Below are 16465 nucleotides of genomic sequence, written 5' to 3' on the forward strand. Positions count from 1 at the left end.
TAATTCCTATTCATTTTTATGTGCTACAAAACAAGCTATTTTGAATAGTTGGCAGTTGATTAAAGACATTTTGTTAAAAATAAAATATTTGTACTTAAATAAGAAAGAACGTTAACTTCGTTTGCACTGAAGCTATAATACCCCAGACAAGTGTATTTCTTCTAGCATAAAAGGATATAAAAATATTCTTATATTAATTTTCATGGTCCCTTTATATGACAGCTATATGCTAGAGTGATCTGATCTGAACCGTTTGTTCGGAGATTGCACCGTAATTTTTATCAATGATCTATGTCAAATTTCTTGAAGATAACTCGTCAAATGAAAAGGTTTTCCATACAAGTACTTGATTTTGTCCCTTCAGTTTGTATGGCAGCTGTATGTTATATTAGTCCGATCGCAACAATTTTTTCAGAAATTGTACCAATAGCTTAGGCAATAATATGTGCTAAGTTTTGTAGAAATATCTTGGAAATAAGAAAGTTTTCCTTACAAGAACTTGATCTCGATCGTTCAGTTCGTATGCCAAGTATATGCTATAATGGCTCAATCTGACAAATTTTTTCGGAAATTGTGACTATGCTTTGAATAATTAGCCATTCCAAATTTCGAATAGATATCACGTCAAATAAAAAAAATTTCCGATATAAAGACTAGATTCCGATCGTTCAGTTTGTATGACAGCTATACCATATGATTCTTGGGAAGAAAAATATATGTAAATTTCTGATCGATGTCTTAAAAACTGAGGGACTAATTCGCGTATATGCAGTCAGACGGACAGACAAACGAATGATGGCTAAATCGACCCAGCTCGCCACGATGATCATTTCTATATACTTAATAAGGCCTCTGACGTTTTCCTCTGTGTATTTCTGTAAAAAGCTGTTTTAAAGGCTATAGTTGACTAAATGTAGAATATGTCTAACCGCTTATTAGTCCTTATTATTATATATATAAGATAAATACAGGAGGATTGCACCGCGATCTTAGGTCTATTTTGTCTTCTCCTAAGCCACACAGCATATTCATAAAGTCCAATATATTATTATATATATTTAATAAATATATGAATATGACCTCTAAATATCGATTTCAAATCCTTCAAGTTAAGTTACTCCGAATCACAAAAAGCCCTCTGCTTATTCTCATACGAATTTTCAGCAGTTTAATATTCTGGTACTGTTAGATATAAATCAGACATTTACTGTATGTTAACCTACATAAACAAGGGTCTAAGCCCTATCGGCATGATTTCCATAAGCTTTGCTATTAATTTACTCTTTTTCTGCATAATATCACAGTTCTTTGAAAACATTATATTAAGTTTTTGAGAAGAAAAAAATTTTATGTGAAGAATATACTCGATGAAAACTGTATATTCCATTCGGGCGATTTCATATCAATAAAATATGAGATAAGTCATAAGCTTGCGGTTTTAAGGATATTCATAAATTCTTGAATTTCTTATATTTAGATATGTTCTAGAACCAAATTGTAATCAAAAATCAGCAACATTTGTTTGAAACAAAAATGAAGCAATAAGTTAAGCAACTGAAATCAAAATTTCATTTCATGATCTTCTGATCATTCCATTAATGTCTCATGAATCCAGAGATGATAACCATAAAAGAGTTAATCATCTTTCTCATGATCTGATGATGATTTAAGAAAAATCAGGAATTTTAGGCAAAACATAGATTACGACCTCAAAAAAAATATATATTTTTTATGGTTAGATCTGAGGATGTTTTCAGAATACTCGGCATTTTTGGACAAAACATGGATTTGTATGATTTATGATCTCAAAACAGTATTAACAAAACATTTGTAATTCTAAAACCAATTTCCATCTAAAATCCAACTGTGAAATACTTAATTCAATTAAATATGCGTTAATTAAAAAACATGCTATCGATTATACACATACAGGCATATGAGAACACTTCGGTAATTAAAAAAGACAGCCGCGAAAAGCAAATAAATGCCTGAACCCTATTCGACCTCAATTTTAATCATCTGCCTGATTACCTCCTCCACAAAACCACAAATAAACAATATTCTATAAAATCGCCAAAGCACAGCGCAAAACATCTGACTCATACCTTGGTACATTTGTTGTTTTTGATTTAATATAAAGAATCTTGCAATTTATTTCTACATGTTTTTCTTACATTTGGCATGAGTAATAATTTTTCACCACCACCATATTTATTGGACGAACAAAACAAAGTGAAATGGAAAAATAAATTACAAATTGTTGCAACTGACTCTGCAACTGATGAAAGAAAATAGCCAAAAAAAAGAAAACAACAAACGAAAATAAAAACAAAAAAAAAATATTTCCAACAAAAAACATTAAGAAAATTAATTATTTGTGTTTTCGTTGAAAAAGTGTGGCAGCTGGCGCGTAGAAGTATCAATATTATGCACTTTGTACTATGAGAAGGTGTAGTCAGATATTTGCATTTGAGGTATAGTGAACATTTGTAAGCAGTTCGTACGTGCTCTTTTGATGGTTTTCCTTTCTGGTACAATGTGCGTATGAGTAAACGTTATTTCACTTTCCGTCTTGTTTTGGTAGTCGGTCTGTTTAGTCTGCCTTATTTTTGAGGCATTTCAACCATACGCAGTGCTTTCCTTGAGAAATGCCTTACTCAATTATTTATTCTTTGTTGATTTCAGTATATTTTTCCCCAAAAAAATAACCGCCTGTTTTACTTTTTGCACTTTGTTGGTTATCAGCTATCGCTGCTAACCTTGAACTTTTGAGAAAAAATATAACAATATTTACTTGAAAAATAATAAAAATTATCGAAACATTTTGAAGGCTTTCTGAGTAATTTTTTGTTATACATACATACATACATATAATACATATGGTAGATACAACATATGTACTTGAAACTTGCAACCATATGATTAAGCACAGTGGGATTGCGAAGGAAACTCATATTGTGATGATCTGGCTGCTCTTTTTATCTATCACCCAGATTCGAAAACTTCTTGTAAGCCACCTATAGGTAAAAATAACCGGTTAATTACCCATCAGCGCTACCAGAAACAGGACGCGAAAATTTTCTGTAAATTTAGGTAAAATTACCGGTTAGTTACCCAACAGCGCTACCAGAAATTACTGTTAAAATTTCTATGAGTGCCCTAAAGCTCAATTGACAATTCTAACTGAAGTTTTTGTGTACGTGGGATCGTTCATCAAAATTAATTTTTTAATGTATTGCAGTTTCCGTAGTCGTGATTTTCTGGGTTAAAAAATAATAATACGAGTATATCCTTAAAGGTATTTGTATATTTTTTCACTGATTGCAACTTAAGTATGGTTGATTTTAATATATTATGTCTATCAGCATAACTACTTTCAATAAAACTAAGAAGTACTCTTTGTTAAGAGGTATTCTCCCAGTATGAACCCCATTCTCAACCAAAGCCTATAGCAACCCCAAATTTCGAGTTGCTCTACATACTATGGCTCTGAACAGGCCATAAAGACAAAAGAATTTTTTTGTCTCACCCTCGAAAACTTCTTCAGTGACAGCTATGAGTATTTTAAATCGGAGTTGTAAGACTGAAGAATGTTTCTTTCACATTTCTGTCAATACTAACGACTCTCTGATGTACTGAGATAATGTCATGTATTCAACAAGATGCTTTCTAAACATATCGATGCCTTGATCTTCCCAACGTATTTTTTTTTTGAAAAATTGTGATATTCCGTAAAGTAGAGACACTAACCTATGGATAGGTTAACAAATATAAAGTAGAGACACTGACCCATGGATAGGTAATCAAATTTTATTTCGTGAATCCTGTACAAAAACTTATAGATGTAAGAAAGAGAAAGAGAGATGTTCTCCGAAAAGGCAACCATTGCATTTTTGCCCTTAAAAATATATGCGATTACTTCACTAACGACATAAAAGTTCTCAAGACCGGATCATATTATGAGATTAGTGGCAAAAATTTAAAAATTTCTCCAGTATATGTGTCTATTTCTTTCATAGATCACCATGGAAGGTGGAAACCTATGATGAAAGAGTACACTAAAAGCTATAGCCCCTCCATATCATTTTCCAACACATCTGCATACTTTACGCCACCACTGTTACCCGTTTCACTTCGCATGTCTTATGCAAATTAAAAAGACCACTTCATATATTTTTTCAAGCACTTCATTAAACATTTTTTATAATCTTTCTATAAATTTCAGTGGCACACAGTATTGACATTTCTAATTTCTATGCGCCACTTCCTGCGGCTAACAAAACTCAAGTATCCGCTTTGGCGGCCACTTTTTTTTGTTTTGAAAATCGCCAGACCCGTTATGAAGTTGTTTGAAGAGTGGATAATGTGCCAAGTGGTTGGGTGCTATGCCGGTATGTATGCTGTGTACGAGCGTTCAAAAAGCTAAGACTGACGCAGCTGAGCACCAGGAAAAAGTAAACAAAGCTGAATGACACTTTTGACAGTTAAATTATGCAAATCAACTGATATGATAGGTGCTTGTGGTTTACAGAAATCAATGCTTTGTTTGCTTAGAAAAAAAGTGAACAATAACGAAAACTAATATTGCACACTCATTGCTGAGTCAGTGTATATGCTGTGACCTATTTTGTGGTGATTTTTTAATGTAAAAAAAAAATTGAGAAAAATATTGTTTATTTGTTTAGAGGTATTTAGCACGGTATATAGTAGATATTGAGTTGTGTGTAAATATATATTTAACAAAAAATTATTAAATTAATCTTGAAAACCAACGACTCTAATTTTTTTTATTTTTAAACGAAAAATGATTTTTGCTTGCTTTTATTATCATACAAAACAATGTTGTCACACAAAAATAATGAAATCTCTTGTATTTAAAAATAAATGCATCCAAATTATATTTAAAAACATCGTAAATATTTCAAAATTTTCGAAAATTATGTTCATTCAAGAGGTCAGTGCTGACTAATCAGCATGAAGGCGACGTGTGTGCTTTGTGCTTGAAATGCTCCTCGCAAAGCGGCACCACCCAAAAGAAGACTCATGTCATTTGGCACGACGCTTTATAACCAAAAAAAATTTGTGTTCATATTTACAATATATGTTTACGTTTTTGTTTGCTCTGGAATTGCACTTAGAGCTTCTTATATGTTCAAAACAAAAACCAAGACAAATTTCTTTGGTGACATATTAATGACTAAATGTCGCTGATATATATATATACATATTTGTACATAGTATATATGGCTTCATACATACATCTATCGATGTTCGTAAGTCTATGCAGTATATATATAATTTGTATATTCAATTTTCATTGTTGATTTACGACTCTCCGTTTGCGAATATGATTTCATAAATAGAAATTCACAATCATCAAGAAATTGCGCCTTTAGAACAAATCATTCCTTAAACGTGGTACTTTCGGCTATTGAATTTTTATAGGTTTTTTTGGGATTTTGTTCTATACTTTCTCTTATGGTTGATTTCATTTTGAATAAATATCGCTAATTTGCCATCTGGTGGCCTCTTGCTTTTGAAGAAAATCTTAATATTTGTTTTCAATTTTCTCCAAGAAAAAAATACTCAGAAGAAAAGAGGGTGTTTAAGGAAAAATACTTGTCATAGTAAATTTTTTTGTACTTTAATTTATACGCCAATTAACTGTTAATTATGCAATTAATTTTGTCAAATAATGGTAATGCAACTTGGCTGATGGCCTTACAATTAATAAATTGAGCTTCTTGAAGAGAAAAGGTGCGAAATTTCAGAACGATATCTCAAAACTTTTCAGAAATTTTGTCTAAGTCCTTTTCTTCCAAACAAGGTGCTCACTTCTTAGAATCATCTATATTGCACCACTATATCGCATAGCTGTCATACAAACTGATCGATCAAAATTAAGTTCTTGCACGGAAAACTTTTTATTTGTCAAGATATCTTCACGAAATTTGGCATGGATCATTATCTAAAGTAAATATTTATCACCTGAAGAAATGGTTTAGATTGGATCATTATAGCTTATAGCTGTCATACATGCTAAGCGTTCAGAATCTAGCCCTTCTATGGAAAACTGATCGTTCAATTTTCAGTTCTTGTATGAAAAACTTTTCTGTTTGACGAGTTATCTGTACGAAATTCGGCTCGAATTCGTACCCAAGACAATGGTATAATCTCGGAATAAATTATTCAGATCGAACAACTGTAGCATATAGCTGTCATACAAACTGATAGATCGAAAACAAATTCTTGTATGGATACTTTTTTATTTGATGACATATCTTTTTGAAATTTGTCATCGATTACTGTTAGTTTAAGCCAAAAAAAAAGGTGAGTTAAAAAGTCAGCATTACATTCTGTAATTTTTCGTATTTTTTGTGATTTATTTATTATGATTTAATTAATTTCGCATTTTTTAAGTGCAACTCAATTCTAATTATTAGCTTGGAAAAATTTGCATCGCCTAAAAATAAAATTACAACAATGCCCTATAACACATAGCGACTTCCACTTCCCTTACTCATCAAGTTTCGATTTTCTTCCCATACTTGGTCCTTTTGTTTGCGCTGCTGATTCCACAGAAATCTGTGATCGCTAAAAATAGTGCAGCGACACTTAAAAATACGACACTCAGTGAATGTGCGACCCATATGTAATACTGATTCGTCGTGCAATTATTTTTTACACTCCTTTTTTCACAGCGACCAGCAGCATCCACAATTTAATGAACGCCATTTAATCTCGTAATACACACTTCACTTCAAGTTGCATTTTGCTTTGCCCAAACAAAGGCTGCAACAAAGAAATGCGGTATACTCGAACGGCCTGAGCCATAGCAACCGAGGAGCATATATAAGTATATGTATGTATATATATTTGTACTTATATATTTACAAGTGTGTTCACATATGCATATACATATACATACAAGTAGATATGTCAGCTTATATACATAGCTGCATACAGTAAGGCAAGTCATGACTCTGGAGCAACAACATGTTGCTGCTGCAGCTACTGCTCTTGGTGTTATTGTTGTTGCTGCTGTCGTTGATTGGCATCACCCATTTGTTGTTTGTGTTTTTTCTTTATTGGCATTCACATATTTTTCTTTTTTTTTGCCTTTTTAATGTTTCTTTCTTCTTGGAAGGCATTTTTAAGCGTTCAATGGCATTTCACTTAGTGTCGCTTGGAGTGAGGGGGCCGCCTTGGCGCTTTATGGCCCGCGAAACTTTTGCTTTTCTTTATTTTCCATCAAACACAAGACCACAGCGGCACCCTCCGCCTCACCCACACACAGCCAACAACACTGACTCACAGCGATTTTTCAAGATCAAGGGCGTCATGAAAAAAGAAAAGCAAATGCGTTGCTCAGTACATATGTAAGTATGTGTATGTGTTTGTATATGTAAGTCTGTTGTATGCATGTGTGAGTGTTTTGTTTGTATGTGTGGTGGGGGATTAGAGGCAGTTGACTGTTGTGTCGCGCAAGCTATTGCATCTGCAGTACATGACATAATGACAGCATGCGTTGCTATAAATAGATGCACGTTAACAAGTCGGCGAAAAATGAGTGACGAAACCACAAGATGGCGTTTTTGTGGTCGATTGGGGAGGGAGTGCACACATTCGGGAATGCATGTAATATACATAAAATATTCGAATAATAAATAACACAAACAATAAAAAAATTGCTCTCAAGAAAATAACGTTTGGTTTTATTATCAAAAATAATTTTTTTTAGGTAAAAGTTTTTCATAATCACATTTATTCATAATTTTTTATATGAATATACTTTTTGCAATTTTATGGAGGCCTTTGAACAAAAGATATTTTTCTCTTGCAAGCTCTAAACTGTATTTTAATGTTTTTTTGCAGTTTTTAAATACATTTTCACTAATATTAAAAGCTCAAACTTTGGAATCACTCATCGCTTTTTACACTATTTAAAAGCTCTGAATTTTCTGAGTAAAATTTCTGTTGAAAAAAAATTAAAATTTCATAAAAGTTTGCTTGCTAAGTGAAGAACTCAATCAGAAACAGACTGTAAACAATCGTATCCATCCAAAACAATGCATAAAGATAATAAATATAATATTATAGGATATATTAGAAGATGGTCGAAAAAGTCTTTTCGTATTTTGTATCGGTACCGATGCTACCGATCATATTATGTTTTTAAGCTTCATTTAACCAAAAAAAAATAAGCTCGATGTTTGGGTACCACATGAATTGTCTGTGAAAAATTTAATTGACCGAATTAACATCTACGATTCTTTGCTGAAATTAAATGAAATCGAACCATTTCTGAAGCGAATAGTAACAGAATAAGAGAAGTGGATCAAATTATGTATAATGTGCGAATAAGATCATGGTCCAAGCGTGATGAAGCTCAATAAATGGTCGCAAAGCCAAGATTGACCCCTCGAAAGGATATGTTGAGTGTTTGGTGAGATTGAAAAGGAATCGTCTACTATAAGCTGCTCTAGTCTGGTCGAACGATTGATTCCACATTTCACTGTCAATAACTGATGAAATTGAAGTAAGAAATCGAAAAAATGGCCAGAACTGATCAACAGAAAGGGCTTCATCTTTCATCAGGACAACGCTAGGCCACACACCTCTTTGATAACTCGGCAAAAACTGGTAGAGCTTGGTTGGGAATTCTTGATGCATTCACCATATAGCCCTGACCTTGCATCATCGGACTACTATTTACTTCGGTTAATGCAGAACTCCCTTAATGGAGTAAAGTTGGCTTCAAGAGAAGCCTGGGAAAATTACTTGTCGCAGCTTTTCGCCGAGAAACCAGAAAGGTTTTACACTGATGGAGTAATGTTCATTAAAGTTCATTATAAATATGGAAAAAATAAGTTGAAGTTTGATTAGAAATACGAAAAGACTTTTTCGACTGCCTTATATTATATTTTTACTTTTATAAACATTTTTAATTTTAATTTCGAATATTTATTCATTTATTTTATTATACATTTACTTTATTTGCTTTTTTATTTATTCGAAATTTTGAGATAATTTTTATTTTTTAAGTAATGATTCCATTTTTTTATTAAAATTGTATCATTTTATTCTCCGAAAGTTTTTCTTCAGTTACTTTTATACTGTTAAAAATTATTTCAAATACGTAATTTATATTTTAACAATTTTTTTTTTGACTGAAAAATTTGATTTTGTTACCTACTTTTGTTTAATAATTAATTAATTTTCAACCTTACCTAAATACTAGACAAATTTAAATAAAATCACATAGTAAAAATAATTAATATAAATAAAAAATATTAATTCAGATTATTATAATATTTAATATATTTATTTTATATTTATTTTTTTAATTAAAATTTTTTTACTATTTTAGGTATTTTTCTTTTCACTCTTGTCGTCACAGAAATTTTTTTGGGCCCACCACAAATCAAGAAAAAAAATCAGAATATCGACAGAAATCAAAATCCTACTAATTTTTATCAATATATCTACAACACGAATAAATTGCATGAATTCAATAAGAAAAACTTCAAACATTTACAATAAACCCATACCCACAATCACAATCAAGTAAAATGTGCGCACTTACAATTCGCTCACACGTTCACCCTGTGCCGCTGCTGCTGCGGCCGCCGCCGCGGCCACTTGTCGTAGCAGCGCTGCCGCCGCGCAATTCGGTGGCGCCGTGCCATTCGTGTGCGCTGCTGGCGCTGCCGTACCAGCAATAGTTGCTGTTATATGCTGACTTGGTGGTGTAGCTGTTGTTGTTGTTGATCTCGCTGGTATGCTTATAATTGTTTTCGACGCTACTGTTGCCGGCGTTGGCGCTGCCGCTGTTACTGTCGCAGTCACCACGCCATTGGGCTCACAATGAAAGCCGCGATCCTCGCGCACCATATAAGCGGGCAGCGTTTCGATAATTGCATTCGCCTTGTCGTTGTAGGAGCCCAAAAGTTCGCGATATTTCGAGTAGACAATGCGCTTCAGTTGGGGGTTTGTGGCCGCATTCGCTGGCGCGGCACTCTGTTGCATTGTCGTGGCCATTTTCACACTTGTGGGCGTCGCGTGTGCTGAGTTTTCTTGCAATTAAAATGCACTAGACTTCAGACTTGTTGTTTTTGTGTTTAGCACTTGTTGTTTTGCGCAATTTCACTTGCGTTCAGAAAATCACAATGAATTGTTTTTGTTTGTTGTTGTTGGTTTTGCGTATTCAGTGCGTGCTGCAACGTTCACTGTAGATCACTTATTTTGATTATGATTATTATTATTATTTCTTGTTGTTGTTGTTATTATTTGCCAGCGTATTAACACGTTGCTGACTTAATCACGTATTTAAATGAGTATTTTATGATTTTCTTTGTATTCCGGTTCAATTGATTTTATTACTTTATAATCACCTCCTAATTGTGCCGCCACTCATCACTGCCTTTATTGGTATGCCTATAAATTTTATTATCAGTTACATATGTCCGACTGTACGTGCGCATATCTAAGCGCTTCTAGAAAATGCATCGTCCGTCGTTATACACAATAATTAAAAAGCTGAAGTGTGGGTGCCGCCGGATTCCTTTGTTACAATAATATCGCATTTCAACGACATTTGAGCACAAAGCGTTCATGATTTTTTTAGAAACACATACATTGATATATATAAAGTGTGATATATGTATATGTATATCGTTATTTAAAATTCAAAATAAGGTATCATCAAAAAGAACGAAATTGAGTTTTCTATTGCTTACATCATATTATTTTCAGCTTTCGCAGACAGATATAACCAATATATAACCATTTTATAATCAAAACTACAAAATCGAAATTGAGTTTTTGTACTGCTTACGATTTACTCTATTATATTATAAAATTTTCAGCTCCCGCTGTCAGATATAACTAATATATAACCATTTTATAACCAATATATAACCACTTTATAACCAATATATAACCATTTTATAACCAAAACTCGATTTTTTTTTTATATGAGTGATTTCTATTAAAATGTTTTTCCTTCGCCTTTAAACTTATGAAAAGTGATGTTACGTTATTTTGCATTTTAGGTAAGGGTATATATTTTTGTAAATATAATTAAAATCGAAATATGTACATCAAACATTTAGCCATTAAATGTGATTGTTCAAAACAAAAAATTACTAAATTTTGCAAGTGGAACTTTATGGCTTTTGGTCGCCTGTATAAAGTCCAGATTATGAAAAAATATGTATTTTATTAACAATTTTTATTATTTAAATTTTTATTAAGCTATTAATCGCTACAAATATAGCGTATTTTCGTATAATAATTTTTTTCTCATATAAATTATTATTGTGTTTATTTCAAAAATTATTTTTTAAGCGCCTACAAATTGGCTTACTGCTAAAAATTATTTGGACACTTGTCTTGCCTTTGTTGGCACTGGCTTTTCCTAAAATGACTTTTGTACTTAATTTTGATTGTTTTTAATAAAAAAACAATAATAAATCAAAAAATTAGAAGTATTACTTGTTCTAGGCCCGACTTGAAACTGCGCATAAACCAAAAAGTAAGTAGATGCAGTGAACTCACTTTGAAGCTTAACTGAAGGCGGTCTGTGGCATCTCCTATACTTTTGAGGCAACATTTATTCACCTTAAAATCTTAGCTGAAAAAATAGTCGACAAACGGATTCCAATCGGAAATTTTAGCTGAAACGACTTTTCGCACAGAAATCATTCAGTTCGTCCAATACCGTACCATTCGTGTCACTTTGAGATCACTTACTGTTTGCTATGATCACTTTTTATTTAGAGTGTTTAATTATGACCAATTTGTTATAGGAAATTAATGTATTCAATCAGTTAGATGCCAAGGAAGGTTAGTTTAGCTTAGACTAGATGGCTGATTGCTTCACATCGCGTAGAGATCACACTTGGACTCTAATGTACATACAGTCCATTGGGAAGCCAGATGATAAACTCCTGATTGGATATATATCGGCTATCATTCTATCAGCTATTCAGGGCGCTTGAACCTATCACAAATCTGTTTAGGTGCTTTATTGCTCTTTCCACTTCTTCGGCTGGATGTCTAAAAGTATGATAGCCGAGCTGTTTTTGCCTTGATCTTGCAAAGGTGGCACATACGACGAGGGAGTGTTGAGTTGGTTCTATTTCATCTTCTTCCAAAATATTCAGTTTAACGCATAAATACCGATCGGACAGAGTCCAGTTAGAACTACTATTGCACCTTACAGCACTTTGTTATCAAAGTCTGTACACTTTGACTTCATACTGGACCACTTGGATCATGGAGTCGCTAAACCGAACTCTGGCTAAACCGAGCTCTGCCCATATACCTGCGAGGAAACTGTGTGTTAGAAGAAGCCGTTGGAGGAGAAGGGCAGTGAGCTGCTTTACGAATGTGTCAAAGCTTGGGGTGAAGGGGTTTACTATTAAGAGCTTTCTATCAACTCCAGCTTCAGACTTCCTGACTATTGCAGTGCTTTCCAAGCCGAGGTTGCAGCCACTGAGGTAGCAGTAAATTTACTGATCCGGAGTGCAGCCTCCTTCAGAGAAGTGACCATCCACTCAGATAGCAGGGTGGCCATACTAGCTTTGAACCCATTAACAATGCGTTCAGGGTTGGTCAAGGAGTACCTAATCCCGCTATCAATAGAATCGAGGCTCTTTGTGATAAGACTGGTAAGGGTGCCAGATCACAGTGGAATCGCAGGAATTTGTAAAGCTGATGAGCTAGCAAGGAATGGCACCTTAGAACCGCTGTAAGTAGAATGGGAACGGATCGGTGCCCCCGTATACTCTTATGTTTTACTACTAGATATCTAGGCTTCGCGTTGGGCCACCATTGATACATGCGCTGTCACAAAAGCATTTTGGCCCAAGATCCACTGCAAAAGATCTAGTGGTCTAGTGGTCTCTTTACCCTCAGTCTCTCCCTAGTTGTGGGGGTTTTAGCAGGCCATTACCCTATTGGTGTCCAAGCTGTAAGCCTGGGAATCAAAGTCAAAGGACTACATATAGCGATCACGTGCGATCTCTCTAGATCAGCCACCTAACTCAAGTTAACCTTACTTAAAAAGTCGATCGGATTAACTATGTACTCCTGAGAAAGAGTAACTTGTTGAAATTACTGCTTTTCAAATAAACTAACGGTACTCTGCGTCAAGTTATTAAATATGGTAAAAGAGCTTTCTTGTCTTCATACCAAAAATTTATGAAACCAATTTCGGCAAGATCAGCAAGCCAAATGATCTTCATTACACGAAGTGATCTTTATGGTACATAAAATTGACAGCTGTCAATAAATAACACTTACAGCTGAATCAAATTACCAGCAGGATATCGCGCTGTCTCAGCTTACAAACGGACGTAAAATTCACGGAAAACTATAACAAATGCGTGAAACGGCAACCAAAGCCTAACAAATGGTTAGGCAGCAAACGTAAAACGCATCATAAAAGCGTGTAATAAATTCGCACTCATGGCGAGCTCAAAACGCGGCACTAGTAAAGTACAAAGATATGTACATACAGCTATACAACTCGTATAATAAGCGCATGAGGTAATAATAAGCTTAAAGCATTAAATACGCTCGCATGAGAGCAAAGAGGATCCTGACATGATCATTAATGAGGAAATATCAACATTTTATTGATTTGTGCATGTGTGTTATAGCAATGCAATACACTGCTTGGCCTCGTTTTTGCCAAATCTTCAATTTGCGGGCATTCATTTGTGCGCTGACAAATAGTCTGAAATTGATCAGTATGATCGGCAATGATCATGATATGTGATCTTCTTGAACCCCAAATAAAGCAAGCAACTGTGTTTGAACTCTAATTCAATTCAGCTAGCCATTTGAGGCTGTTAAATTTTGAGGAAATACTGCTGACTCATAGCATACGGTTGGAGTATGGTTTCGAAATGCCAAGCGACATACGACCAACAGCTGATCGTCACACATATGTATGTATATAAGTATGTACATACTGCGGTTTCGTTGTGTGTAAGTAAAGTGTGTGGGTTTTTTATGTTTTCTTTTTTATCACAAAAGCGAACAAATTATTCATGATCACATCACGTCATAGTGCCCTGATCGCTTACCAAGCCAAGAAAAAAATGTAAAAAAAATACGAACTGAATTCAATGCGATCATGAAAAGTTCTAATGAAGTAGAAAATGCGATAAACATTTTTGAGCGTGAGATGGAACCTTTTAGTGTGATCGGTCGCACATTTTTCAATTTCTTTTTCTTCTGCTACTCGCTTTCAATGCCTTGTGGCAAGGCATGAATGTCTTGACGTGTCTGTCGGGCTGAACTTGGCTGGCATTTACTTAGTGGTTGCTTGCCTTTGGGCTAATAGGGCAGTCAGCGCAAACATTGTTGTTGTTGTTAGGTATGCTGTACATATGTGTTTGTGTATGTGTAGGTGAGTAGGTAGGTGGCGGCGTTTCTGGCACAAGGTGAATGCGGTTGCCAGCCGCCAGGAGGCCAAATACTCGAGTGTTGAGTGCGGAGCGTGCGATCTATTACAAAGCGCTGATGTCTGCCAGGCCGCATTCTTCTCAAATACAACAACCAAACCAAGTATAACGGGTGATTTTTTTGAGGTTAGGATTTTCATGCATTAGCATTTGACAGATCACGTGGGATTTCAGACATGGTGTCAAAGAGAAAGATGCTCAGTATGCTTTGACATTTCATCATGAATAGACTTACTAACGAGCAACGCTTGCAAATCATTGAATTTTATTACCAAAATCAGTGTTCGGTTCGAAATGTGAAAATCCGCTTTTTTATCGACAAATTTTGTTCAGCGATGAGGCTCATTTCTGGTTGAATGGCTACGTCAATAAGCAAAATTGCCGCATTTGGGGTGAAGAGCAACCAGAAGCCGTTCAAGAACTGCCCATGCATCCCGAAAAATGCACTGTTTGGTGTGGTTTGTACGCTGGTGGAATCATTGGACCGTATTTTTTCAAAGATGCTGTTGGACGCAACGTTACGGTGAATGGCGATCGCTATCGTTCGATGCTAACAAACTTTTTGTTGCCAAAAATGGAAGAACTGAACTTGGTTGACATGTGGTTTCAACAAGATGGCGCTACATGCCACACAGCTCGCGATTCTATGGCCATTTTGAGGGAAAACTTCGGACAACAATTCATCTCAAGAAATGGACCCGTAAGTTGGCCACCAAGATCATGCGATTTAACGCCTTTAGACTATTTTTTGTGGGGCTACGTCAAGTCTAAAGTCTACAGAAATAAGCCAGCAACTATTCCAGCTTTGGAAGACAACATTTCCGAAGAAATTCGGGCTATTCCGGCCGAAATGCTCGAAAAAGTTGCCCAAAATTGGACTTTCCGAATGGACCACCTAAGACGCAGCCGCGGTCAACATTTAAATGAAATTATCTTCAAAAAGTAAATGTCATGAACCAATCTAACGTTTCAAATAAAGAACCGATGAGATTTTGCAAATTTTATGCGTTTTTTTTTTTTAAAAAGTTATCAAGCTCTTAAAAAATCACCCTATAACTAAGTATATTTATACCATAGATATATATTTATTTATGTATGCCATTTGGGCTGCTCAATCGGCGGCACATTTAGTCGGTGCGTGTGGGGTGCTGCCACATACAAATGTACATATGTATGAGAACATAGCTATGCATTTAGTGCCAAGCGGAATGATTCATCACGTCCATTCATATCAACAACACTGTTCTGCTGCCTGCTCGACGGACGCGCACTCAGTCATCCATTGTGCTTCCTCACCTCTATTATCGTCTTTTCAAGCATAAATAAAGACAAGCAACAACAGCAAAATAGAATAAATAAAATTAATTTGTATGAAAAAGTGCAGTGCGGCGCTGAGAACTTCCACTTACATATGTACATACATGCATAGATATAACTACAATTATGCATAAATACGCGCATTTACAGCAACAACTACAAATTCTTTGTGTAAAAAGGCCAAAAGATGAAAAGTCTTCGTGTCTGCGGGAAACTGCAGAAAGTGTTTTTTCCATTTTTCAAGTAGAAAATTTATTGCATGCACCCACATACACACACAAGTATATGTGCGCGCACCTTTAATAAATGCAATGCATGCATGCATTTATTTAAATAGTTTATGTGGAACATTTGCGTTCTCACGCAGCTAACCGCATTTTTCGTGATTAATGTGCATGAAACCCAAGAGAAAAGGAAAATATAGAAGGAATTTGTGCTCTTTTTTAAGAAAAAAAAATAAAAATTTTCTTTTCACTATATTTTTTTGCGTAGTGATTATGTGTTGCTAATTTGATAATCGATTTTAGAATAATAATAATAAATTTCAAAAACTCAATACAAAAACAATATTTTTAATTTTTGCTTTAGTTTTTGGGAGAAATTTAATAACTTTCTGAGTAAATATGGCAAAAATAATTTTTTCACAAACTTTTTTTTTATTTTGAAAGTAA

General features: G+C 34.5%; 1 protein-coding gene across 12 annotated transcripts in view; it reads right to left on the reverse strand.

Annotated features, from left to right (window-relative positions):
- LOC105232423 (protein piccolo) overlaps positions 1–16465 on the reverse strand; it is a 75794-nt gene that overhangs the window by 26004 nt on the left and 33325 nt on the right. For 8 of the 12 annotated variants that reach the window (XM_049458962.1, XM_049458947.1, XM_049458926.1 and 5 more), the window contains exon 2: positions 9587–10437. The exons of the other annotated variants lie outside the window; for them this stretch is intronic. In XM_049458962.1, the coding sequence (XP_049314919.1) occupies positions 9587–10041 (455 nt within the window). In that variant the 5' untranslated portion in view covers positions 10042–10437. The remainder of the gene's footprint in view (positions 1–9586; positions 10438–16465) is intronic. 12 annotated transcript variants of the gene reach the window in all.

The sequence above is a fragment of the Bactrocera dorsalis genome, chromosome 1, assembly GCF_023373825.1.
Source record: "Bactrocera dorsalis isolate Fly_Bdor chromosome 1, ASM2337382v1, whole genome shotgun sequence".
In the NCBI taxonomy this organism is placed as follows: Eukaryota; Metazoa; Arthropoda; class Insecta; order Diptera; family Tephritidae; genus Bactrocera; species Bactrocera dorsalis.